The sequence below is a fragment of the Mchenga conophoros genome, linkage group LG17, assembly GCF_057382185.1.
Source record: "Mchenga conophoros isolate Kocher_MC1m ecotype Shallow Benthic linkage group LG17, M_conophoros_male_GT1.1, whole genome shotgun sequence".
Lineage (NCBI taxonomy): Eukaryota > Metazoa > Chordata > Actinopteri > Cichliformes > Cichlidae > Mchenga > Mchenga conophoros.
The window spans coordinates 37,238,628-37,263,211 of NC_140542.1; the positions used below are offsets into that span (position 1 = coordinate 37,238,628).

Sequence of the window (24,584 nt, forward strand, 5' to 3'; positions counted from 1 at the left end):
GTGTGTGTGTGTGTGTGTGTGTGTGTGTGTGTGTGTGTGTGTGAGAGAGGTGGTATGTGTCCCAATGGCCAACCAGATATTCATAGAATTCCACTTGGATGGTCACAAGGCTTCTCCTCGCCCCTATTGGGCAGCCAGCCGAGAAAACGGCAGAAGCACCAATACATCCTGAATTCCGACCAGATACCAGCTGGAAGTTTCTGATCAACCTTTGGTGTTTGAGGTGAACTGATCGAGGACCAAGTTGTACTAAGGTATAGAATGAGAATAGAATGAGAAGCAGATCGCTGCTTGGGGCACTTGTTTGATAAGAGAAAAAAAAAACATAAAAATGTGTTTGCGACACTCGGGAACACATTTTTCAGCTCATGCACTGGAAGTCATTCACTCTCAGCTAGCGTGGTCACACTGGAAAGGCCAGCGTGTGCGCAGTTCGAGTAATTAGGCTGTTAAAGCCTTTTTGAGCATTAATTGACTGGATTTTTTTTTCTCCCCTGAATGAACTGGAAGAATTTACTCCAAGCAGTAAGAATATTTCAACTACCATCAAGAATTTTTTTTAAAGAAATAGAGACTGATGCTGAATTAAGAAAATAAAACTTGTGGAAAATACTTCCACAGACAGAAAGCTGAAATATTCCATTGACAGCTTTCTTGCAAACTTGTCGAAAAATAACACTTTAATGATATCAGAGACAGGAATTTGAAAAGCAGATGTGATTGCTAATTAAAAACTTCAGGAATTAAATGTTATTTTCTAAGCTGTGGATTTTTTTTTTTTTAAACATTCATGAAGTCGTGCTCGTTATTGACGAAGAAACCTTGTTAGCCAGCTTTCAAACCACAAAAACATGCGCACACACACAGATATGTTACATTTCTTCTTTCTTACCTTGGTTTTATTTGGTGGCGGGGAGCTGCGGACCTTGTCACTCTGTGAATGTGTGTTGGTGGGTGGCGAGTGCGTGCCCAGGTTGGCTTGGGGAGGAAGGCTGCCTCCATGCTGCTTGGCCCCAGGGGAAACCTGCATGGCTGCTAGCTGAGCAGCATACAACTGCTGCAAGGTCAGAGAGAGACAGGTAGAGAGACAGGGACGGGAGGGGGAGACAGGATAGAGGCAAGAGTTGGGTCGGTGGGACAGCAAGAAAGGGAGAAGAGAGGGGGTAAAAAGAGAGGGGAGGAGGAGGAGAAAAAAAGGAGAAGAAAGGATGACATGAATAAATGAATAGTCAAGACCACAAAAAAAAAAAAAGAAAAGAAAAGAAAAAGGCGGCTAAAAAGCTCTGGAAGAAGAGGCCATTAGTGGCCCGGCCTCTGTTTGTGTGACAGAAAGATAGAGTGGGACATCTCCACTGTCAGCCCCCCTCCCACCCCATGGGAGAAGCGCTAACAGCCTCTCTGACAGGCCTCAAGACGGCCATGTCCCCTCCAGGTGCATCGTGGGAGAAAGGCAAACACTCTGCCTATCGAGGTCACGATGGCGAGCCCAGCTCTTGCTCAAGGTAAAAAAAAAAAAAAAGTGATGATGGAGAAGGAGAGAAATTTGTGACGCTACATGCCAGATGGGACATGCCAGGAGTGTCTAGTGGCCCTGTGATGTTTTTAATGCGTCGACAATAAGATGCAAAAACAGACGCAAATGTCGTGAAATAGGTTTAAAATAAAGATAAATTGATTCAATAACTACAGTAGGAGGCAAAAAAAACCAAAACACTGTTTTCGTTATTCTTATTTATGTATTTAATTAATTTCCAATTAAATAAAAGCATTATGGTGTGAGCTGCGATGGTGCGAACATACTCTGGGATATTTATGCAATAGCATTGTATCACACAAAACAGTCTCTGGCCAGTATTTCCACAGCAACAGACACAGCATAATATTCACAACTTGGACGAAGCTTCAATATTCATAAATGCCTCTTTCTGTCTTTCTGCTCAAAATCATCCCGCAAAGCTCAATTACTTTCATGTTGGCTAATACAAATCTCTAAGACGCTGGTTTTGTGTTCCTCTGAATTGTTAGTGCTTCCTCTGAAGAGCAACATAATGGTTGTTTTTGCACGAAGTAACTGATGTGTTGTTTTTCTTTTCTTTTCTTTTTTTGAATAGTTATAATTGTTATTATTTATTTCTGGTGGAATATTTTTCTGGAAGAAGACCATCCTTTTTTTTTTTTTAGTTTAACTTCCGTCCTTCTGTTGGTGCTTGGCTGCCGGCCACCGGCGTCAAACAAAGGCCTGTTTATGCAAATGGACAAGGAAGAGATGCTGTCACTGCTGTTTCTCTCTCTCTGTCCATTTGTACCTCACTCTATCTCGCTTGACAGCCACATTAGCTCCTTCTCCTCTTTGCTATCTTAAAGTAAGACATTTATCTCTTTACCAAGGGGGAAAAAAACAGAGACATTCAAACTGTTGGCGTGCGCGCACACACACACACACACACACACACACACACACACACACACACACACACACACACACTTGCACAGCGGCATACTTTTTGGAAGAATCTCATATTTGAATATGAAATAATCTCTTCATGACTGCCATTCATTCAAATAGTACAATATTTACTGTCCAACAATTCAACAGCAACGCAAAAGCATGTTTTCTACGACAGTTCTCTCTATCTTTTTCTATTACTTTTATTGATTTTCTAAACTTGTAATTTCACTCTAAAACAGATACCTGCCATTCCAAGAATTGCATTCAGAGGTAAAATAAATAAATAAATCAAAAATACTGTGAAAAGTAACTTCATCCCTGATAAACACTTTGGAGTTATGGAGGGAAAAAAAGGGCAATCCACATTTTTCACTGACTGTTGAGAGCCTTGCCCCCCCCACTCACTCTAAAGTGTAAGGCTCTCACACTTTACTGTTTGCTCCTGAGTAGTCTCTTGTAAGTGTAAAATACACATAAGCAAGTATTTCTTCTCTGATGAGTATCTGTATAGATTTCTCAAACATGAGTGAAGTGCATGATTGAGGTACATAATGTGCACTGGATGTATTGCTGCTGCTGTGAGTTCCATGGACGCGGCACAGTTGACCAGCTCGCTGAGATCAGATCAGCCGGTGCTTGTTCATTGCTCTTCAATTAGCTGTACTGTAGCTCCTGCAAAGGAGGGGAAGGCGGGTGGTGTGGGGGTGGACTTCCAGCCGAGCATGAAAACCCCTCACCCCCCCCCCCCCCCCCCCCCCTTCCCTGCTAGCCAAACCCCCCCGGCGAGTGGACCACAGGCGGTGTGTCTGTGTGTGTATGTGTGTCCTGCCATATTCGGACCAGTGGTTCAAAGGCCTCTTTATTTACGGAGTGAATTGAGTTCCATTACAAGGCCAGCTCCCGTCACTCAAAGCCTGCTCAATGGGCCGGCGAGCAATGACACACACACACACACACACACACACACACACACACACACACACACACACACACACACGGTACAGAGGGCAGAGGCACTGTGGAGCGTGCCCAGAGCGTAGCCACAACGACATACATGTCAACAAACAGGAAGTGACAGCGCAAAGCCCCCTGGGGTGACTAGAGGAGTGAACACACACACAGATTGGGGAGGGGGTGCAATTGCAGGATGAGACTAAGGAATTTGAAATGTCACTCACAACCCAGGCACACTGCTGAGCTGTACAGCCCTTCCCTATTTATGTCCCTAATCCCTTAATGTGAAACAAGTAATATGTCAATAGAATTTTTACATGTGTGTCTGTGTGTGTGTCTGTGTGTAGCCCGACCTCTACTGACATCAGGTGGGGAGGTGATGGGAGACTGCTGGTGTTCTCTGACTGAAAACATGGGGTCACTCTGTGGTATTAGTAGTACTGACACTATCTTGTGTGCATCTTCCCTGACACACACAATAAGCTGTGTCCATTCTCTTGTTTTGCTGTTTCTCTTGTCAGCTTAGTCACTGGGGATCTGTGTGTGTCTGTGAATCTTGGTCAATAATCTGCAGCCTTAGACAGATTACAAGCTTGCCTCATCTTTGTTGTCCGAGTACGCGGGCGCCTCAGAGCGGTCTGAGCTCTATTGTTTACATGGACATGAGGACTATTGTATAGATCTTAATGGATTCTTCTCTGTCTATCTAAGCGTGTTTTTTTCACCCCCACTTGTGGGTTGTTTTGGTACTTAGAGGCAAAAAAAAGAAGACAAGCCTCGGTAAAACTGATAATGAGTCAGAAGCGTCTGACACAAACGCTGTCCGATCTTTACGTCTTATCAACCTCTTCTTCGATTTTGCTTTCGAGCCTTTGTTCTTGTTTGGAAACCTATGTGAGATTGAACTACAATAAACTGAATAAAAACAACCCACACAGAGAGATTACTTCACCACAATATAGTGGTCAAGTTTAAATAAAATAACTACAATGCTTTCTTTAAACCTTGACAGCAAACATCTCAAGTATTTTGGCTATTTCTTTTTCTTTGTGCTCTCTTTAAAGTATTGAATAGAACGAAATAACCAATATTTAGCTTTTACTTTAACATCGCTGGGTTACTTAAAGTGAAAAATTTCTCAACAATGCAGTCTATACTTTATTTTGTAATTTCACCAGAATTTAAAGCCGGAATATAAAAACTGCCGCTCAAAGTACGTGGGACTTATACACCAAAATGTTTCTATGAACTCTATTTTCTATAAAAATCTATTTTTCTCTTAAGGGTTCAGAAGTTTTATCTGCTATCCCTGCTGCTCACGGGCTCACAGTGCAATCTCAAAAATAAATCTCTCAGCACCTCCAACACTGAAGCATCTGAGAAAACTGCTGTGTTGCTATCTGTCTTCCTTCCAGATAAGGTTTTGTAGAAAAAAAACGACTTGCGCGATTGATTTCTCGTTTACCTCTCTCATCTGTTCCTCTTTCCCCCTCCCCTCCTCCCTCTAACCGCCTATCCGTTGTTCGTCCATCTATGTCTCCGGTGTACAGTGCGGTAATCCAGGACAATATGTTCCAACATCTGCCTCTCCATATGATGCCTGACCCATGCCATTGACCCTCTTTATACCACGCCACACACACACACTTTGTTGCGCACAAACACACTTTATTCCAGTGCTTACCTCCGTTCCCTCATCTCTTTTTCTCTCTGTTTATCCTTTCAGCTGATCATCCTCTGGTACTTTTGCCTTTTCATCGTTACCTCAAATCTCTCTCTCTCCCTCACCAGGATAAGTGGATTTTCTTTTCATTTTTCAATTCTCTGTCTGTCCTTCTCAGTCCATTTGTGTGATGTGGATGATATCAATGATATCAAGGGTCAATAGGGAGCCAGATTAACATGCTCTAATGCACAATGTCACACTCATCCCACAGATTAAGATGCTAAATGCCAACCTTGTACACTCCAAAGCCTCCACTGCCTTGAAAAGCTTCTGTAGAGGATTCAGTGTTAAGCTTCTATTGACTTTAAGAGCCACTCTGTTGATTTCTATGGAGGACGGTTCAAACATAGAAAAAAAGCTTTAAAATCATTGAGTTTAATACATTTTTCTAAGAACTGCACTTATGTCGACACTGTGCTTTTGAAAGGTTTTCTTTCGGTCTTCTTTCTTTCTGTGTGCACATTGGATACACACAGATTAAGCCATTATTCCAAACTTGATTTCTTGCTTCGTATCTACAGTCTATCAGCTGCAAGGAACAAGATTCCAAATAGGACTGAGATTTCTGCGATGACAGAAATAAAAAAAAAACTGTCACAAAAGAAGTTTCAGTCAGAATCACTTTAGTCAAAAGAAAAACATTTTTTTATCTGCGATTATTTATATTTGGCTGTAAGGCTGTACTCTGTTTAGAGCAGCAAAAGGACCCTCATACAGAACAGAGGAGGCATTAATGACCACAGATGAAGTCACACAGTGTGAACGGAGGAGCTGTGGTGGAGGTGGGTCGCAAAGCGGCTTCCAGTTGTGCAGGAAATGTGGGCAAGTTTAAGCAAATACTGCGCCCTGTGTAAACTTTGCCACTTGGATGCATAAAAATGTATAAAAACGGAGCTATCAGCTTATATGAGCTGACTGCCTGACAACTAACTTTATGCAGGATTGTGTCAAAGTAACATTCTTGTTCATATTATGGACTTTAAGGGAGAATTCATCAATTTAACAGTTCTCTAACTTTAAATTACAAATATGTTTGTTTTTTTACATTTTAGTGGGTTTGCAGAGTCCTATGTCACAGAAAATAGGACATAAAAGACAGAGGTGTTAGTTGATAACGTGCCAACAAAAGATTGTGGGGTTCTGTGTTTTGGCACTTGACAAGGAGTGGAGCCAAGGGGTAACCACAGCCACGACAGACTAAAAGCTGGCCACCCAAGACAACCAGTGGTGAAGCCTATTAGAGGCTACACTCATACTCATAAAACTAGAGTTACATAGAGTAACAGCTGAACAGTTTCTCTGTGGCTGTTGTTCCTACACAGACAGCTTAATAACACAACTGCCCAGTTAGACTACAGCTCTCCTCTAACAGCTTTATCAGCAATAAAAAAAAAAATCACATTAGCAACTGCTCAAAGTGTGAGCTACATAGAGAAGCTTAATATATGAGTGTATTTAAAGGAAGTATTCATGCCTGCATAGGCAAATAAGTGAGTGAGCAAAAAAAAAAATACTGCACCTATACACTGGAAAAGGAAGAATATCCATAGCTCAGACTATACTGCTTACAGTTTCATCAATGCAAGCTGCTTGTACAGGAGCCGCTGCTGTTTTTAAACAATAACTTCAGTCATTTATTAGCAGAAAATTAAGAGGGATGTATAAAATTGCCAGGTATACTAATTTAAGCAAACTGAACCAGCAAGGTACCAAATGCAGTTTTTGATCCTATATTGTATCAGTGGGTGTATATAATATACCACTTTCCCCAAAGTGAGTCAGTCAGATGTGCTGTGATACCAAAGTTAACGACCTAAACCGGATCAATAGTGCTTAAGATAAGAAAGGCTCTTTATGGACTGTCAAAAAAGCCCTTTAACTCCTTTTCAAATCAAAATATATTGGATTTGAATTTAATTCAATTTGGACAACAAATATAGATTCTTCATATTGTTGAAGACTAAACCTTAGACCCCAGGCGCACGGGAAGTGTAGCATATGTGAGAAGCGTGTGTACAAACTGTAATCACTATGTTTGTGTGTGTGTGTGGTTCAAGTCCAGCCCACATGTTGAAATAACACACCCGTGGGCATGTCTGCATGTTCCCCTGAATGCACCTTAGTTTATTGTCCATTGTATCTGAAAATCTTTCATTTTCTGTCTTCATTTGTGTATGCGTGTCGGCTGAATGGGTTCACTCGTGTCTTCCCCGCCAAACCGCTGTGTTGCCGTGGCGACCCGGGGGCCGAGCTAACTGTCATGTCTCGTCTGGGCGACAGAAACACCTCCTTATCAAATGAGGGCGCAGAGACAATCCCAAAGGAAATCCATCCACATTGAGACATCTGTACTTGTGTTAGCCCTGGCAAATCCGTTTCTTTGTGACAAAGCCTTAATCTCAACGTGCGCCTGCGTTTGTGTGAGCGTGCATGTGGATGTGTATTTCTCTTGGAGGATTGGAAGAAAGAAATCTGACTGAGTGAGATGGGTTTTCCTTTTTTTTTTTTTTTTTTTGCACTTGTTGTGTTCTTTTGCCCCTCCCTGCTTGTGTGTGTGTGTCCGATTGCAAGGTGGACAAAGCTGTTCGACTGGAGATTTTGAGTGAGTCTGAACACAGTCGAACATATGGACAGCTAGATTGAGGCAGTGATAACAGACAGAGAAAATTATTCTGGGGCTAAACACAAACGTACACACACACACACACAGGCGCGCAAGCAATAATGAAATCAGTGACGACAGCGGGGTCCGTTCTCCATGATAGAGTTACACAGCTATTCTATTCTCCCTGTAGTGTCTAGCATATGGAGCTGCACGTTTTGGCTGACAGGTGCAAATATATTACACACCCTCTGTCTGACCTTTAACCCATATTTTCTCATCATTCCCCTTGTGTGTAAGTGAAAAGACGTGGAGAACTACATGAAAACATGTGTGTCAAATGCAGCTGTTTCTCTCAGATGTACACAGGTGGCCAAGTGTACTGAGGGTGAGCCCTGCACTAGTGCTTAATGTGTTTCAGACAGGCGAGTGAGAGGATGCCAGTGCAAGCTCTTAACCCCTCTGAGAGGGGGGCCCAAAGCCGACGTGGATCTCTGAGTTCTAGTCGTGTGAGGGCAGACAGTGGTCAAGATTACATAAGTGGCCGCCATAGGGGCACCTATTTTACATACACACAGAGGAAAAGCACGAATCTCATCCTCCTTTTAAGCTGGATAACAGATGTCAGCTTGTTTTCCCACCTGTGTTTTACCTTTCCTATTTAACTCTCTCTCATCTCTGCCCTGCTTTCCACAGAGTCCCCTGAGGTGCATGTAGATGTAAGCTGCCCCTTAAATCCTGGGTTCAACTTTGTCATAGTTTCCTTTGTTTGGTCAACATCTCCGAAACAGATAAAATGAAGAATGATTGATTGAAGAATGATTTAATGCTTTGACTTCTGGTTTGTGATGCGAAAAGTTTTGGACACTTCATTTTAAAGGCATGCTTGAGTACAGTGATCCAAACCTATTCCTTAGGTTAGAAATATCCCTCTTTTGGTTTATTCAGAGCCTTCGGTAAAGTCTGTGCTGTAAAGGGAGATTGAAATGTCTTCAGCATCACCCCCAAATTACCTCTGACAGCCAATCTGAATATTTCTGTGCTCTGCTCTCCATGCCGGCTCCCACTGAACTGCATCAACCACATTTGCTCCCTATCACAGGACAAAGCCGAGGGCTACGCTTACATTTGTCACATCTCTCTGTTTGTGTGTGCTTTTCTTTCCTGAGCGCTGATCTTAAAGATCATGTTTTTGTGGGATCACTTTGGTGTCAACACTTTGGCTGAAAGTGACAGCTGCGCATCCCCCCCCTGTGGCTGTGTTTGTGGTCTTGTCTAGCTCAGTGAGCAGCAGAATGTGGTGTGAACACTGTCAGGGTTAGGGGAATTGTTCACAATGGCATCATCCCAGTGAGAAGAGAAACGTCTGTGATATATCTGAAGGTTTGTGGCTACTCCTGGAAGTCATTTTTATGTTTCTGGCCCCTACGTTTATTTCTGAGAGCTCAACTGTAGGTGCTATAGCCTTACCTGGAGCTGTAGGGGTCCCAGACCTGGTGTGGCGGCAGCAGCAGCAGCCATCGTTGTGGGGATGAGCTGGAGAGGGTAGGGGTCACCTGAAGACAAGAATCACATTTTTTCTATATAAAATGAAATATCAAATTAAAAACAATGACTGCTTTCGAGCACTTTACACACCAATGGCACCTTATCCTCAATTTCTCCACCTCCCCCCTGTTAGACTAGGATGGCTCTGTGACCCCTTCTCCACCCACGTCTCCATTTTCCTCTCCTATCAGCCTCCATCTCTCTTGTTCACTCTTTCCCCTCATCCTTTTGTTTTTCTCCTCCCTCTCATCCCGCTTTAGTCTCTTGCTCCCTCTCTCCTCTCCCCCATAAACCCTCTCTCCCACCACCACCACCGCTGCCACCTGAGTCCCTTTCTGCAGCTGTTAAAGCCATCCTTTGTGTCCGCTGCCGGTAAGGCCCTAATGAAAAGCCTGATTGTGTGTCCTCCTCCTTAATACCCCCTGACAAAGAGCAGTGAGGTGAAGGGATTCTGATAAAGCCGGCCCCAGCACCGTAATTAAGAGCCGCGACTGCCGATTGCTGTTCTCCGCTCTCCCTTTTCCCCCCTCAACTGTCTGTTCTCCTGCTTTGTGGACACAGCGCTGCTTTCACTGCTCCCCTCACTCTTCTCCTTTGCTTCTTTCCTTCTTGGTGCCTTCTTCACAAGTTACTCGCTACCTCTCCATTTTGTCTCTTCCTTTCCTTCATCCCTCTCTCGCCCTTCTGTCAGGAGTGATAAATCAAGAGATAGATGGATGAACAGGGCGGAAGAGATGACAGAAGCGAGGTGGAGAAAGAAAGGGGAGAAAGGGGCGAGTTTGGATTATTAGTTAGTAAGTGCAGATAGGCTGCACTGTAATTACTCAGAGAGAGAGAAAGAAAGAAAAAGAGGGACAGAAAGGTCAGAGATAACAGGAAAGAGAAGGTGGAGGGTGAGGGATAGCAGCGAGAGGAGCAGAAGGGAGAAAAGAAGAGGATACGGTGTTTAATTATGGTCATATTGTGCAAACATGCTGGTTGAAAGCTCCGATGTGTATTTGAACTTGCTCTCTAACTAAAGAGGAGTTGGTGGACGAGATCGGGCTTTTGTGCTGATATCTAAATCCAGGAAACTTCTTTCATCTGAAGAAAACTCGAGAAGCTTCTCAGTGCTTGACCTTGCATTTCTGACCTGAACCTTGAGCACAGTGATCAGCCTCTTGGCTCTATCTATTGTGTGTATTTGCCCGTGTACGTTTTGTGTCCTAGCTTGGCACAAGCCAGACTTTCCTTACAACATATTTTCCCATATATCTTCACTCTTAAAAATAACACACACAAAAAAGAAAAAAAGAGGGTGAAAGCAAAGCTGAGACATTCCTTTGTCCAGTTGGGAAGGAGGGCAGGAGGGATTAAAGAATTATTTCAGGACTGTGTATTCTAGGAGATTGGTCTGTTCTCCTTGCTCCCTGGACAAACATGAGCCCAGTGGATATTTATGCTCCTCCTGGGGGTCGCTGTAACAAAAGGGAGAAGGACAGAGAAAAGCAAACATGTTGCTCTTGGCTCGAGGACAGCGACCTAGGCGGACGAGGCTGAGATTTCTCACTGACAAACAGACGAATGAGGGAGATGGATGAGGGCAAGTGATATATACAAAAACATTATCAGTGACACTTTGATGTTACAATTTTGCACATTTTTTATTTTTAAAGAGGTATTATAGAATCTTTCAACATGAAAGCAACAGTGAGACGATGCAGTTTTCTTACCATACAGAGTAAAGCTTTCTGTGTTACTTTGTTCTGAACAATTTCTCAAGTTACTCAGACTTAACTTTTGAAAAGAAAAACCTGTGTTTTGAACTTGGGATGTTTAGTTTAGGTTACTCATCTCTAAAACACCCTTTGAATCACTTTAGTCTCATCTCCAAATAACAAACAAATAAAACAGAGTTTGTCAAACTTTAGAGCGGGAAACAGCATATTTAGGCCAAAGTTTTAGGTTTTTCCTGTTTACTCTGAAAGTTAAAGATATAAAACATGGCCAAAATTTCAAATAACAAAGTGATCTCTTAGTATGAAGTTGCACACTCAGACATGTTTTGATCCATATGATATCATAAAGAGTAAACATTAGATCAAAGATCTTTGATATGGTCATCTCAGCCTCTCCTCCAGACTCAAGCACAGAAATGCCACCCAGCTTCTGCTCAAAGCTTCTGTTTGAAAGTGTGGGCCCATCTGGGTTTAAGGAAGAAAATCTAAACTGGCACGTTTCAGACTGTGGATGAATTGAGGGGCAGCGTCAAGGTTTAGTATCAGATTAAAGAAGAGTATTTTGAACTGTTGTTCATGCAAAGCTACCCTAAAAATAGCTGGAATTAAGCTTCCAGCTTTTTTCAAAAAGTTACAACCATAAACGCAGGTATGTTTTGCACTTATTTATTCGTTATCCTCCCTCGAAGACGCTAGCTGATTTCTTAAACTGCAGCGTGAAAAAAGACTGCGTTACTGTTCAAGTGCTTAAACAGGAGAGGCTTGGAATGCGCAGAAATCCATACTGTGCAAATAAAATGTATTCTTGTCTTCCAAACTGCGAAGCGCCGTGAGAATATGTCAGCGCACAATGCTACACATGTCCTATTTAGAGCTTCACCACCAAACTACATCGACTCACAACAACTTCGAAAGTTGCCAGAGAGTTTTCTCAGGGGCGGCTTGGCCTGCCGCAGTGTGCCAGTCCGGTTGAAGTTGGCTGAGGCAGTGAAAAGACAAGCCCACTACTTGACAGGGTATTTACGTGGGCAGTGGGCGTGGGTGAAGATGGCACTAATTAAAATGGAATGGACTTGTTTGGGAAGCTGTGAAACTCTAAGTGGGGTGGGGTGGGGGGGAGTATGCACGAGCCTGTGCGCACACTTACATATTTGTGTCTGATTTGTGTGTGTGTGTTTGCAATTCCACAAAGCCATTTCTGGCTGTCTGGACGTGTGTGTGCGCGCACGCGTGTGGGGGCTGCTTTGGAAACATGTTCTGGCTGCGTCCCGTGTTAATGTGAGGAGAACCTGGGGCAGGTCACATTACCACCCTCCCTCCCCCCCCTTCTGCTAACCCCCCCCACTGTGCATTTATTCTCAGCATCCCCTGGCAAGCACCAACCTCTCCTTTTTTCCTCTCTCTCTCCCCATCTCTGTGTCTCTCTCTCTCTCTCTCTATCATGGTAAACAACACATTGCCACACAGCCGGAGCGTGATAGCCAAAAAAAAAAAAAAAAATTCTGCAGGACGCCTTCATTTTGTTGCTTTTATACATCAAAAAATAGACAAGACAAAAGGAAGGAGCCAAAAGGACTGAGTGAGAGAGGGAGAGAGAGATAAAGAGAGTGTAAACAGGAAGGGTGTATTTGGACTGGTTTTTCTATTAAGAGGGAGATGTTGTTATAGGGGCGAGCTCGTCTTTTGGGAAACAACCAGACTCCTTGTGTGGGAAAATGGTAGGACTCTACCTTGCTTGCTTGGTGAAAAACATGTGAAACATCACACATAAAAGCTACTCTGAAAGTTGCACCTATTCATGAATGTACAGCATGTGTGTGCGCGCACGGATGCCACTCACTGCAGCCAGGCTTGTAGTTGAAGCCAGGGGGCATTAGGAAGCCCTGCTGGGCCGCAGCTGCCGCAAGAGTTCGCTGGTCTGGGGGAAAGACAGGAATCATCAGTGGAGGGAGTTGGCCCTGGACCTGCTGATGAAGGAGGGGGAAGAACAAGGGGGGAGGAAAAGGGGGAAAAGAAAGGGAAATGAGAAGGCATAAACATTACGACCTGTCCATTTGTACAGCTCTTCATGTGTGCATGCACTGGGAGCGATATGAACAATGCTGAAAATAAAGGTGTGTTTGCACAGTGACACAATCAAATGCATTCATATACATACACTGTATGCATGTAATCAATGCGGAACACACGGCTGTAAAGAGAGCATCATGTCATTTCAAACACAAAAAGCCACGTCACGAGGACAGTTCACTAAACTCTAACAACAGCTGGCCTTTTCGTTTTATTTGGAAGACAGTGCTCTCTTCCCTTCTCCCTGCATCAAACCTCCCACCAACCAAAACACACAGACACAACGCTGTGTGCGCGCCTGTCGGCAGAGAGCCATACGACTTCATAAGGTTTCCAGGATTTTAAAAGGAGACGAAGGGAGAAAAAAAAAGAAAAAAGAAAAAGAAAAAGAAGCTCCTCCGATGGGTGACTTTGGCAGGGATGACAGGAGAGAGAGAGAAGGAGAGAGAAGTAGGAGACAGATGGTTGCACTAAACAGCGTTCTGCCAAAAACAACACACAAAGACTTGCGCGTGATGGACTGACTGACAGTTTGAGAGGAAAGATAGGAGAAGATAAGGCGAGGAAGACATGGAGAGTGGAAAAAGGTGGGAGAAGGAAGGAAATACTGGAGAGTTTCTACCTATAGCTAAGGTGTAACGCGAGATGAAGACAGCAAAGCATCCCAAAGCAAAGATGGTGAAATTGTTCTAAAAAAAGTCAGAATGTAAAAAAATAATGCGACAATCTTGCGTAATCCTCTGAGCCAGCCCTAGGACACATCTTGCCCTCTTTGTTGTTTTTATTCAGTAACGAGAAGCATACAGTTTGCCTTTTTTATTGGCCACCAGTTTTTTGAATATTAAATGGCAAGATTACAACAATGCTGCGCCCACACTGTACTCAAATAAAATTAGAAGTACAAGAAGCAGGTCTTGGAAGTGTAATATATTTAATTAACAATTTCACAGCTTCTGTCAATTTAACTATACCTTTAATGATGTCTTTTTCTGTTTTACAGTATAAACAGATTTCTGTCAGGACCACTACAGTCAAAAGGAAGATTGTTTTTTCCATCTGCAGTAATTTGTATTTGGCAGTATGCCTCTGTTCCGGGACCTCCCTGTGCATTTGTGGAAAGACTAAATTCAGGAGTAGCTCAGAACAGAATAGGCATCAGTGACGTAACAGATGTGACACTGACTGAGTTTAAAAAGGGATGAAAGGAGGTGAAGCTGGGTTCCACAGCGGCTTGCAGAGGCCACACCAACCAGGCTGATGATATGCAGCTTTCAAATATGCAAATACGATGCACAGAAAGCTATTAGCTGAGCCATCAGCTGATGTGACTGTCAATGAGAACAGCTGATCTGCCAGGGCTGCTGCCTCAGGCTGACCGTGAAACCTGCCAGAACTAATGCTATGTTCAATTTAAAAGAAAAAAAAGCAAAGGAAAGACGGGCATCCTGAAGATTCCATGTTAAACTGTGAGGCTTCCCCGCTTAAATCAAATCCCTGATAATGTCTTAAGGCCCATGACCTGCACATGTCTGGTTGCAAAGCACTTTGCTCCCTCTTTGCAACTAATCTCTCTTCCTCTTCTTCTGTCACTCTTATTTTGCCAGGAGACCAGAGAAGGTAATGGCTGAATAGGATAATGGGTGAGTAAAAGCTGACTGATGTGGAAAATTGATCTGAAATGAAGGAAATGGCTGCACAATCATAAAGAATGGTGGTGGTGCCACGGTACAATCGGGTAATGTCTCAGCAATGTGAGCCCTTTAAGTGGTTAGTGTTTGAGACAGGTAAATAGAAAAAAAGAGAGAGAGAGTGGCTGTCGCTCAGTATCAACAGTGATTTTACAGTGTACTGTAAATTCCTGTGCGTGTGTTTCTGTGTCTCCTCCTCATCCCCCTCCTCCCGCTCCTGTGTGTGTCGGCACGCGGCAGCCAGCAGCACTGTAATCAAACTATCACAGCGCAGCTCCTGTTCCCCCCCTTACACCAAAAACAATAATTACTCCACCATTTTGGTTAACCATAAACCGTCGTGCCGCCTGCGACGCACGATCAGAAGGGGGAGGCGTTCCAGAGCGACGCTCGGACAGGACCCCTGCGGGGACGAATCACAGACAGAACAGTTCTGCTTTGCCTTTCAGGCCTAATTGGACATATGCTGGAGTAGAGCTGGCTAGAAATGCTGTAATATACCGGAGGGAGGAGAGGGAAGGAGAGCAGAGGAGCAGAGTAAGATAAGTTTGAGGCAGATGTAGCACATATATACTATACATACACACACTAGTATATCTATATTGTGTGACTCAGTGTCTGCACATGACTTTGCTTCTTTCTTTGCCAATGAAAACGCCAGAGAAAAGCTACCTTCTCCTCTATATCATCCCCTCCTTTTCTAAATCTCAGAACAATATGCCTGCATACAATAGGCAGACATTAATCAGCCTACAGAACTGTTGCGCATTATGTACAGTATGAGTCATCACAATGGGATAAGAAGATCAGGAGGAAGAAGAACAAAGGGATGAGAAACAGAGACAAGAGTGAGATGGGGAATGGTTTATAGAGAACAATTCCCATACATAGGTTGCTCTCATAGTAGCTGAGTTAGTGTAACAGCTGCTGAGCCGATCAGTAGCAGCAATCGCCTAACGTGCTCACTGACACTCACACTTATCGACTTTCATAAGCCACACAAAGCAGGAAACGTGGGTCGCAGCAAGCTGAGCGAGGGACTCAAAAACTGAGAGTGTGTTTGTTTGTGGAGTGGCTATCACATAATACAGAGGATCAATCACTCTGATACTGTAGGAGCTTTCTTTCCCATTTAATATTGAATATACAATAATGCCTTAAAGCAACTCACGAGCTCTGCCTTGTGATCACACCGTAAACTTTGAAACCAACAAGAAGAAGAGGGAGGGAGAGTGCTATAAAAATCAGAGACAAAGATGAGCTGACAGAAGGAAAAAAAGAAAAGCGGGAGAAAGTAAGAGTAGGAGAGAGGGAGAGCAAGGCTGGATCTATCAGACAATCTCCAGATCTCACATGAAGGAAAAGGCACATCTTAAACAGCAGGAGCTTTGGGAATAATGCGCTCCTCAGCTTCTCTTTCACATCAGGCCCAAAGCGAACATGAAAACCTACAATACACACACACACAAATCTTCACACTGCTACTGCTGACGTGGAGAATAAGAGGCGCTGCCGCTTTCATCTGCAAACCCCACCTCCACACCCAAAACAGAAACCTGAAACGAAACCGGATCTGAAAAATGCCTCTAATCAGTGAAAGCTAAATGCAAAACAAAGAAAAAAATTACTCTAAGCAGAAGAAGAAGGAGGGGAAAAAAAATCACATATATTAAGAACAAGTGTGAAACTTTTTCTCGAGAAATTTCACAGGGGCAAAGGGAACGGAAAGAGAGAGAGAAGTTGACAATTCACCCTGGCGAGACAACTTCTCAGGAAATAAACAGCAGATAGAGAGAACAGAATGAACAAGAGAGGGAGAACGAGTGAGAGGAAGAGAGACGGAGAGGGGAGCAAGAGTTGGATAATTGGCAGCGAGTCGAGGCTGCGTTCACCACGCGCCAGGCGGCACAGCTTGAACTTAAAGCGCCGCTGCGGCATAATGAAGATGTGGCCGCTAATTAACATATGGGGTGCGAAACAGGTTGGTTGGCACGCGCTGCGCTAAAAACTCCAAGGTAAAGTTATTATTGGGGAGTAATTAGCTCTATGAAGTTAATGCGCCGAACAATAGCTGCCAGCGCCGCACAATATGGCTCGCATCTGAGCGCGCGAAAAAAATAGCCCCCGCTAAAGTGCGAGTCCCACAGCTAAAATCTGTTGGCGACCATATGCTCCGGCAATTAATGCAAGACCTGTATGACCTATTGCTGAAGAGGGGATGTGCGAGCGATAGAACCAATAATTAATTTGGAGAGAGAGAGCGAGACCGAGAGAGAGAGAGGGAGCTGGCTTTTAATATTAGTCCATTAACTTTCTATGGACAGTGGGCTATTAGGCCAGTGTGCTGTGAATGTAGGGGCATGGTTCAGGTGGCAGTGCCACTGCAGGATGCACACACAGGTATATCTGTGCCTGAGAAAGCGTGTGTGTGTGTGTGTGTGTGAGAGAGAGAGCGAGAGGGTGGGCCTCAGTGGGAAAGGCTGTTTGGTTGTAGTCCAGTTTATTAGTGCATACGTGTGTGTGCATGCTGACACACACTGTGTAAGGAAAACACAAATTACACTGGCTGCGGTGTAATGGGGGTGATTAAATAATTACACAGCCAATTGGGTTAGCTGCTCCTATGCAAAGACTACAGAGGTGCTCCTGTGTTACGTTCATGGTCTGCACCGTGTGCGTGGAAATCAATAAATGTTTTTCAATGTTTTTGTCTGCCTCTTCCCAACAATGAAAAACACAGATAGAGACAGGAGTTTGTGCTTGTGATTGCATCAGGTATTACACTTAGCTTTGTGTATGTGAGATAGAGTTACCAGTGTAGGATGGCCTTAATAGAGACCTTGTTAGCTGCTGTCGCCGCCAATTCTGGGCTCTCTTAAACCAGTCAAAGCATCAGGTGGCTTTACTCATTTTCTGATTTTTTTTCTCCTTTCTCTCTCTCTGCTCTGCTGCCTTTGACCTATAGCAGTAGTGATTCTTGATGAGATTAAAGACAGCACACAGGGGCAGCGCTACAGGAGCAGACACAGTTGAAAGTGTGTGTGTGAGTGCTTTGCATGAGTGAGTTTTGATTCATTAGGCAGGCCACACTTGTGTTCTCTCATCCCTCTGTTTCAATATATATTGTGCATTTGTGTCTGGCAATTCTATAAAAATGTGTGCGTGTTCTCAAGGTAAGCCCTGAGCCTCACGGCAGGTGAGCTGCTTTCATCCCTGTCGCGCTTCCTCGCACGGCAGCAACAGTCGTCCCCGGCAAACACCGGGGGGAGCCTCGGAGACAAGACGTTTAATTAGAATGAGACGAGACGAGAAGGAAAGTAAAGGGAAGTTCGAGAAAATGTGCTCACCCCTTCAAGCTTAACAAGAAGGCCCCTAGCAGGGGGTAGGAAAGTGTGTGTGCATGTGTTTTTGTGTGTCTTGTACGTCCTTATGTTCACACATGTTCCTGTTTTGGAATTTCTGTGTGGACAAGTTAGACTGAACCCTTGGAATGAACACAAAGTTGTATAACATAAAGGGTGTTTTTCAAGGTCTCTGCTTAACCAGAGGGAAAGGTTTCGTCATGTTTGGGGTTTTGGTGTAGGATTATGGCAAAGTTAGAGATAACGTACGGTCAGGACTTCAATTAAAGGTTAGGTTTAGACGGTTTATCACAATAAAAGTAAGGGTTACATCCAGGGAAGATTGAGGATTAGGACAGTGTATGACAGCTCACTCAAAAGTAAAACAATGTGAATGTGAGGGAGAGTGTGTGTGTATGTAGTGGATGATTAAAATTAATGGATTGTAAGTGATGCTAAATCATGGATCATTTCAGGTAGAATCAATTAGAGTGAGAAGACAGCCAATCACCGACTTGTGAAGACTAATGAGCGTCTACACAATGAAGGTGCACATGTGCGTGTGCTGCTCCTACTGTATGCCATTAGCCTCTGCTGCTGTTATGCCCGTCTGTGCAAATGAACTTTCTTACACCGCATTCGGCGAGTGCTGCTGGCCTAAATAGCGAAAGCTAACACGCATATCGCTAGCCTGAGAGGGAAAAAAAGAGAAAAGAAAGCAGACACAAGGACAATAAATAATTTGTCCTCTTTTCATGAAGGATGTGTGTCACTCTCCTCTCTTTTTCATGAGCTTGATTATTCGTTTCATTTCATCACCTCTTCCAAGTGGACGGTTGAAAGCATTCTTCACAGGCCTTTGGGGGTTCAAGTCTAACAAAGCCAAGGACGGAGACACACAAACACACACACACACACACACACACACACACACACACACACACACACACACACACACACACACACACACGAAGGGACAGCTGAACTCAGCCTTGTTAGGGGGAAATGCAATCACAAGGGGCTTATCATACAGACACAAAACACACATACACGTACATACACACCAGAACACACTGAACCTGGTGCCCTCTCTCTGGCAGGCCATTGTATTGTGGGATTGTGTGGACAATCTCTTCATGAATGATTAAGCAGTGTATTTCTCAACCAAGTCTTTGATGACGAGTGTGTGTTTGATCATCGAGCGAGTGTGCAGCACTCTCCACGACCGCTTGTGATATGTGTGAACGGGCAAGGGAAGGCGTATATTTTGGATGTTTGTCCGTGTATTCGCATACTTTGTTGTGTGCAACATATATGTGGATGTCTAAGTGTTTTGAGCTGCTGTGATGAGCGCCTGTTGATTGTGTGTCTCTCTTAACGAGGCTGCCTACAGCTGCCCCTGCTTGTGAGAAACTATTGTTGGGCCCGTTCAATGGAGAGACGCTTGTTTGGGAAAAGGTTGCAAAGTCATGGGAAAAGAGAGCTTTGTCTCGGCGGGGTCGTGAGGGAGTGAATCATGAGCGGACGTGTTTATGGCTTCACACACACAGCTGTAGTGCGCGCGCACACACACACAAGCGCATGGGTTAAGAAACGAACGCATGGAGAAGGCACAGAGAACTCCTCAGACGCAAACATGTGCTCGCTTTTTTTGTCAGAGAGACAAAACGCGGACAATTAAGAATTTAATTCGCATAAAGCAAATAAACACAGCTGCTTTACACAGTATCGTGGACACACACAGACACACGTCCTACACACATGCTATCACAAGGTTTCTTATCACACAAACCGTGTATGGCTAAACTCTCAGGGGAAAGGGAGTGTGTGTGTGTATGTGTGTGTGCGCGCTTTCTTGGACAGGGTGTCTCTTTATGATACAAAGCCCAGCTTTCTCAGCTTAAAATTCAGTGTCATCTGCCTTTACAAAGGGCTGGGCTATTCGTTCCAAGCCACCTGGACCAAAATAGAGGCTCCAGTGTATGGACCCAAAAGTACAATACTTCCATTTTTAAGTGTTACATATATAAACCCACCCATTTTCTCAAGCCGAGGACCAGGCTCACATTCAAAAGGGACTTTTAATTTGAATTACTTTGCAGTTTTATTTGACTTTACTGGCTATTTAACATTCACTTTTATACACCACATGATAAGATTTGGCCATTACTAAATAAAGGCCTATTGATTTTGCATTTCATAGGATTCGGTGGTGATGAAAGTCCCTTACAAATCTCCTTTGAAGCGAGAACATAAACAAGTATCTCATACAACAACCACCCAACTCAAAAATATCACGCAATATTAATCACATCTACAACTGAAACGTTTATTTATTTATTTTTTAAACACAGGGTACTACTTGGCCTGCAGTATGAGAGTGTGAGGATTCTCATTTTATTATTATTATTTTGCAGTGTTAAGAGTGTTTCTGGCATCAACCTCTGTTCAAAAGGGGAAAAAAGTCGTAGCAACCAGGTTAATCAGGTAGGGGCTTAGCTACGCACAAAAAGAGCAAGGATGCCATATTGGACAGTATAGTTTCTATGGGTTTGCAGTCGTACAAAAATCAACAATGTGGAACTTTCCTGCAGAGCTGTGCCGAGGTGGGTGTGTTTATTTGTACTTTAGAACGTAACAGCCTTGAAATAATCAGAAAATAAGGTTTTACTTGTCTGAGTCTCTCTTTCACACTTGCTACCATTATCTAGGTTGATTAGCTGGTGCTGTATTCCTTTAACAGTCACTCTTAGACACAATGGAATAAACATCAGAAAAGTGGACTTCACCGACAGTGTGACAAGCAAGTTGGATTTATGTAATAATCACTTAAACCGCACATACTGCCAACAGAGTACTTTTGATTTTTCCAAGCAGACCGACCTATTTTTAAGTGATTACACAGGTTTTGTATGAGTGTATGTTAGAGGAGGAGGGGTCACCATTATAAGTCAACGTTGATTCAGGCCCCAAATGCTGATGGCTGAGCATAGAAAAGCTGCAACAATCACAATCACAAAATTGCTATTGTGGGTGATGCCGACACGCGCGCAGACATACTCGCACGCTCACACAAACCCAACACACAAAGGGCACATACACAAACATGCGCGCACATCATATGGATGGCCATGCAGACACAAGCTGGCCTCACCTGGATTTGTTGCTGCAGGAGGTTGATTTTGTGTTGCTGCTGTAGAAGCTGCTGCTGTTGCCGGGCAATCTGTGGACAGAGCACACCATGCGCTTTTAGAACTGCATACAAAGTGCATGCGTGTGCGTTCGTGTGTGCAGAGCCTGTGGGAGATGCGACACATCTGCAGGTCTCTGATGCCCCAGTTGCACGACAGAGGGTCAGTGCCCTGGTATGAAATATTAAAAAGCTCATTTCATATGGACTCAACATCGACCCACTTACTGACATGCTGACAACTGACTGCTTTTGATATGTTAGCTGAAAAATAATGAGCACACAATTTTTAACAGTTAGCCTCATAGGATAATTTAAAGCTGCTTGCTTTCACTTATGTGACTGCGTCTTTTATTTAACTAGGAAAGAATTACACAATTATGTGAAATTTGGCTTCTACAATCCTAGAAAACAGACAAAAATACAAATACTTTTGTTCTTGAAAGGTAATTTTTCACTTTCTTTACCTTTAACTTTTGTTTTGCATTCAAAACAATGCTTTCAATGAAACACAACAGCTACAGCAAAAACATAAGTAACTTTTGAGCTGAAACTCCAGCAACTCCTAAAAAGAAATGGAGAAACACAAGAATTCACATAGAGTACAGTCTTCATAATGTCAGAGTCATGCACTGTGTGCTGGTGCAGGATGAAGCCAGGAGCACTGTAATGCATTGTGTTTGTCACAGGTGATTTGTCCTTACAGCTGTATTTCTGTGTGTGTGTGTGTGTGTGTGTGGGCCCATCCTTCTCTTTGTAAAACCAAGCCTTCCAGGAGCAAAAAAGCATGGCAAAAAAAGGGAAACCCTTCTCTATGCAAATACCTGGCAGACTCTCGCCTGGGAGCTGGGAGTGTGTGCATGTCTCTTCTACATCCGCTCCAACACTACATACCCTCAGCTGATTCCTGTGTAATGTCCTTGTGTTTAAGCTGCCAAAGGCGCATGTCTCTGGCTGCTTGAGCGCTGCATGAGATGTGTGTGTGTGTGTGGAAGAAAGAGCGTGCAGGGGACAGAAAATCCTGTGATTTGTTGCTTTTCAAATCCACCTTCTGTTGTAGACCTATAAGATGCATTTTAAACAGTACTGACCTTTGAAGTTTACATTTTGCAATGCGATCAATCAAACAATGTGCTCCATATACCAAGTAATGGAGACTGAATGGCTTGTTAGTATGGACATTTTTTTTTCTTTTTGCAGCATAGGCATGGAGTAAACGCCATTTCCAAATGAGGCCCTTCACATGCACCGTGCTCCTATACCTGATCCTGCTGCTGCTTGGCGAGCTCCATCTGCTGCCTCTGCTTCTCCATCTGTGAGGCGGCCAGCTTCTTCTGCTCCTCATGGGCCGCCAAGAGCTGCTCCCTCAGGCTGCTCAACTGGCCAATCATGCCCATGAGTTGGCGCTCTTTCTCCGCCAGGCTGTCTGGGGTACCTAAAGGGCAAGAGTGAAGAAGGGGGGGCAACAGAGGTCAAAGGTGATATGAAATAAGCAGTACTCTGCTAAGGTTACCCCGTGCTTTTTGAAATTCCACTTCCAGTTTTTAGACTTGATATTTCCTTTGTTAAATTAAAAACAGGCTGGTTACAGCTGGATGAGTCCGAGCACCTCAAATATTAAAATTAACCCTGTAGTTTACTGTTTTTTTTTTTCAGTTTTTGTAAATTAAAATGGCTATACAAAGGATGGCATGAATCATTGGGGTTGAAGTCAGGGTCAGAGAAACCAAAAAGAAAAAACAGAGCAAAGCTATCCATGACTTGTTAGCTGACTTAATATATGACTGGTTAGGGGCTTTGAATGGTAGAAGGGGGCATGTCAAAGGAAGATGGGTAAAGTGCCGTTTGTGTGCAGCAGGGTTGTAAAACCAGATGTTGACTCATTCTCCTGGGCACAGAAGGCCAGCAGTGATTAATCAAGCCACATCCATCACCGCTTTTATTGCCGTATTGAAATAAAGAAAATAAAGCTGGCTGAGGAAGTATTTGTAAACAGGCAAAATGTGGTGGGAAGAAGAGGCAAAGCAAATGTAATGTCTGAGCCAGAATCGTACGTTTAGCAAACAAAACGAATCTTCAGCCAGGTTTGCAAATTGACATTCTTCACTAAAACTTAAAGTACAATCAATATTTATCCGATTGGTGCTGAAATATGGATAAATTTGGAAGTGCTCCGTAGCAGTATTGAGTTGTATTTTTTTTCCTATGAGTGTGCTTGTGAGAAAAAGAGAAGGAAAAGAGAGAGAAGGAGAGTGTGTCTGGTCTGTGTTTACCCTGCAGTCAGCCAACCTCCTGCTCACATTTAGCATGGCCTGACCTTTGACTCCTTAGATCCTGACATACCAGCTCCATTACAAACACACATACACACACATGCGCGCGCTTCCACACAAGGCCTAAATCATTCAACAGGATGTAGTTAGAGAGAGGCACACGGAGGCAAAATCAGTATGTGTGTGCGCCCATGTCTGGTCATATATATTGATGTTTGCCTACATGCCTTTGTTGTGTGTGTGTGTGTGTGTGTGTGTGTGTGTGTGTGTGTGTGTGTGGAACAGCACAATCCCCCATTGTTCTTCAGCTGCTACCTTTAACAGGGCCACATTCCTGCACCAGTCAAACCAGATGAGGACAAGAAAAGAGGGAGAAAGAGAAGGAAGAGAAGGAAACGGGAGAAAAGAAAGAGAAGCACAGCAGGGGATGAAAGAGGGGAGCCAGAAGACGAGATCTGTGTCGGGGGGGGGGGACGTAGGCCATGTCTGCTGACCTGGCCTTTGACCGCTCGGGAAGGTGAGAGCCATCCATTTGTCTTCCCCTGTTGGTAGCTGCCGCCTCACCCACCGCCACCCCCACTGCACCCACCGACACCCCCTTTCCCCCCCTTCTCCCTCACTTCCCCCCGCGCTCCATCCATCCGCCAACAATGAACAATAAAGGCAACTGTCGGGAGCACTGGCCGCTGGAAAAATAAACACGCCGCTGTCCTAACTCACAGACTCACCTTTGTAGAGCCAGAATGTATATGTGTGTGTGTGTGTAGCCAAAGCTGACCAAGACAAGAAAGAGCCTTGTGTTACAAACGTTGGCATGTTCAAACGGAGGGGTGAAGGGGTGTGAAGGAAGGGGAGAAAAAAGAAAAAGAAAAAAAGAGGCTAAGAGGGGGGTTGCAAAGGTGAAAGGATGGATCAAAGGAGGCTTTTTATTGTAGGGCTTTCTTGTTAGGGTTAGCCTCCCTCTGCACACACACCCACACATATAGAAAATTGGTTCCAAACAGTGAGCGCGTGCGCGCCGATGT

At 43.9% G+C, this 24,584-nt stretch overlaps 1 protein-coding gene across 16 annotated transcripts in view; it reads right to left on the reverse strand.

Moving 5' to 3' along the window:
• Positions 1-24,584, reverse strand: part of sox5 (SRY-box transcription factor 5) — a 247,642-nt gene that overhangs the window by 16,023 nt on the left and 207,035 nt on the right. For 12 of the 16 annotated variants that reach the window (XM_085250797.1, XM_085250799.1, XM_085250796.1 and 9 more), the window contains 5 exons: positions 22,549-22,721; positions 21,251-21,319; positions 12,838-12,964; positions 9,202-9,287; positions 893-1,057 (listed from right to left, as the gene is read on the reverse strand). In XM_085250797.1, coding sequence (XP_085106923.1) covers positions 893-1,057; positions 9,202-9,287; positions 12,838-12,964; positions 21,251-21,319; positions 22,549-22,721 — 620 coding nt within the window. The remainder of the gene's footprint in view (positions 1-892; positions 1,058-9,201; positions 9,288-12,837; positions 12,965-21,250; positions 21,320-22,548; positions 22,722-24,584) is intronic. The other 4 variants (XM_085250804.1, XM_085250795.1, XM_085250805.1 and 1 more) reach the window with 1 other exon arrangement.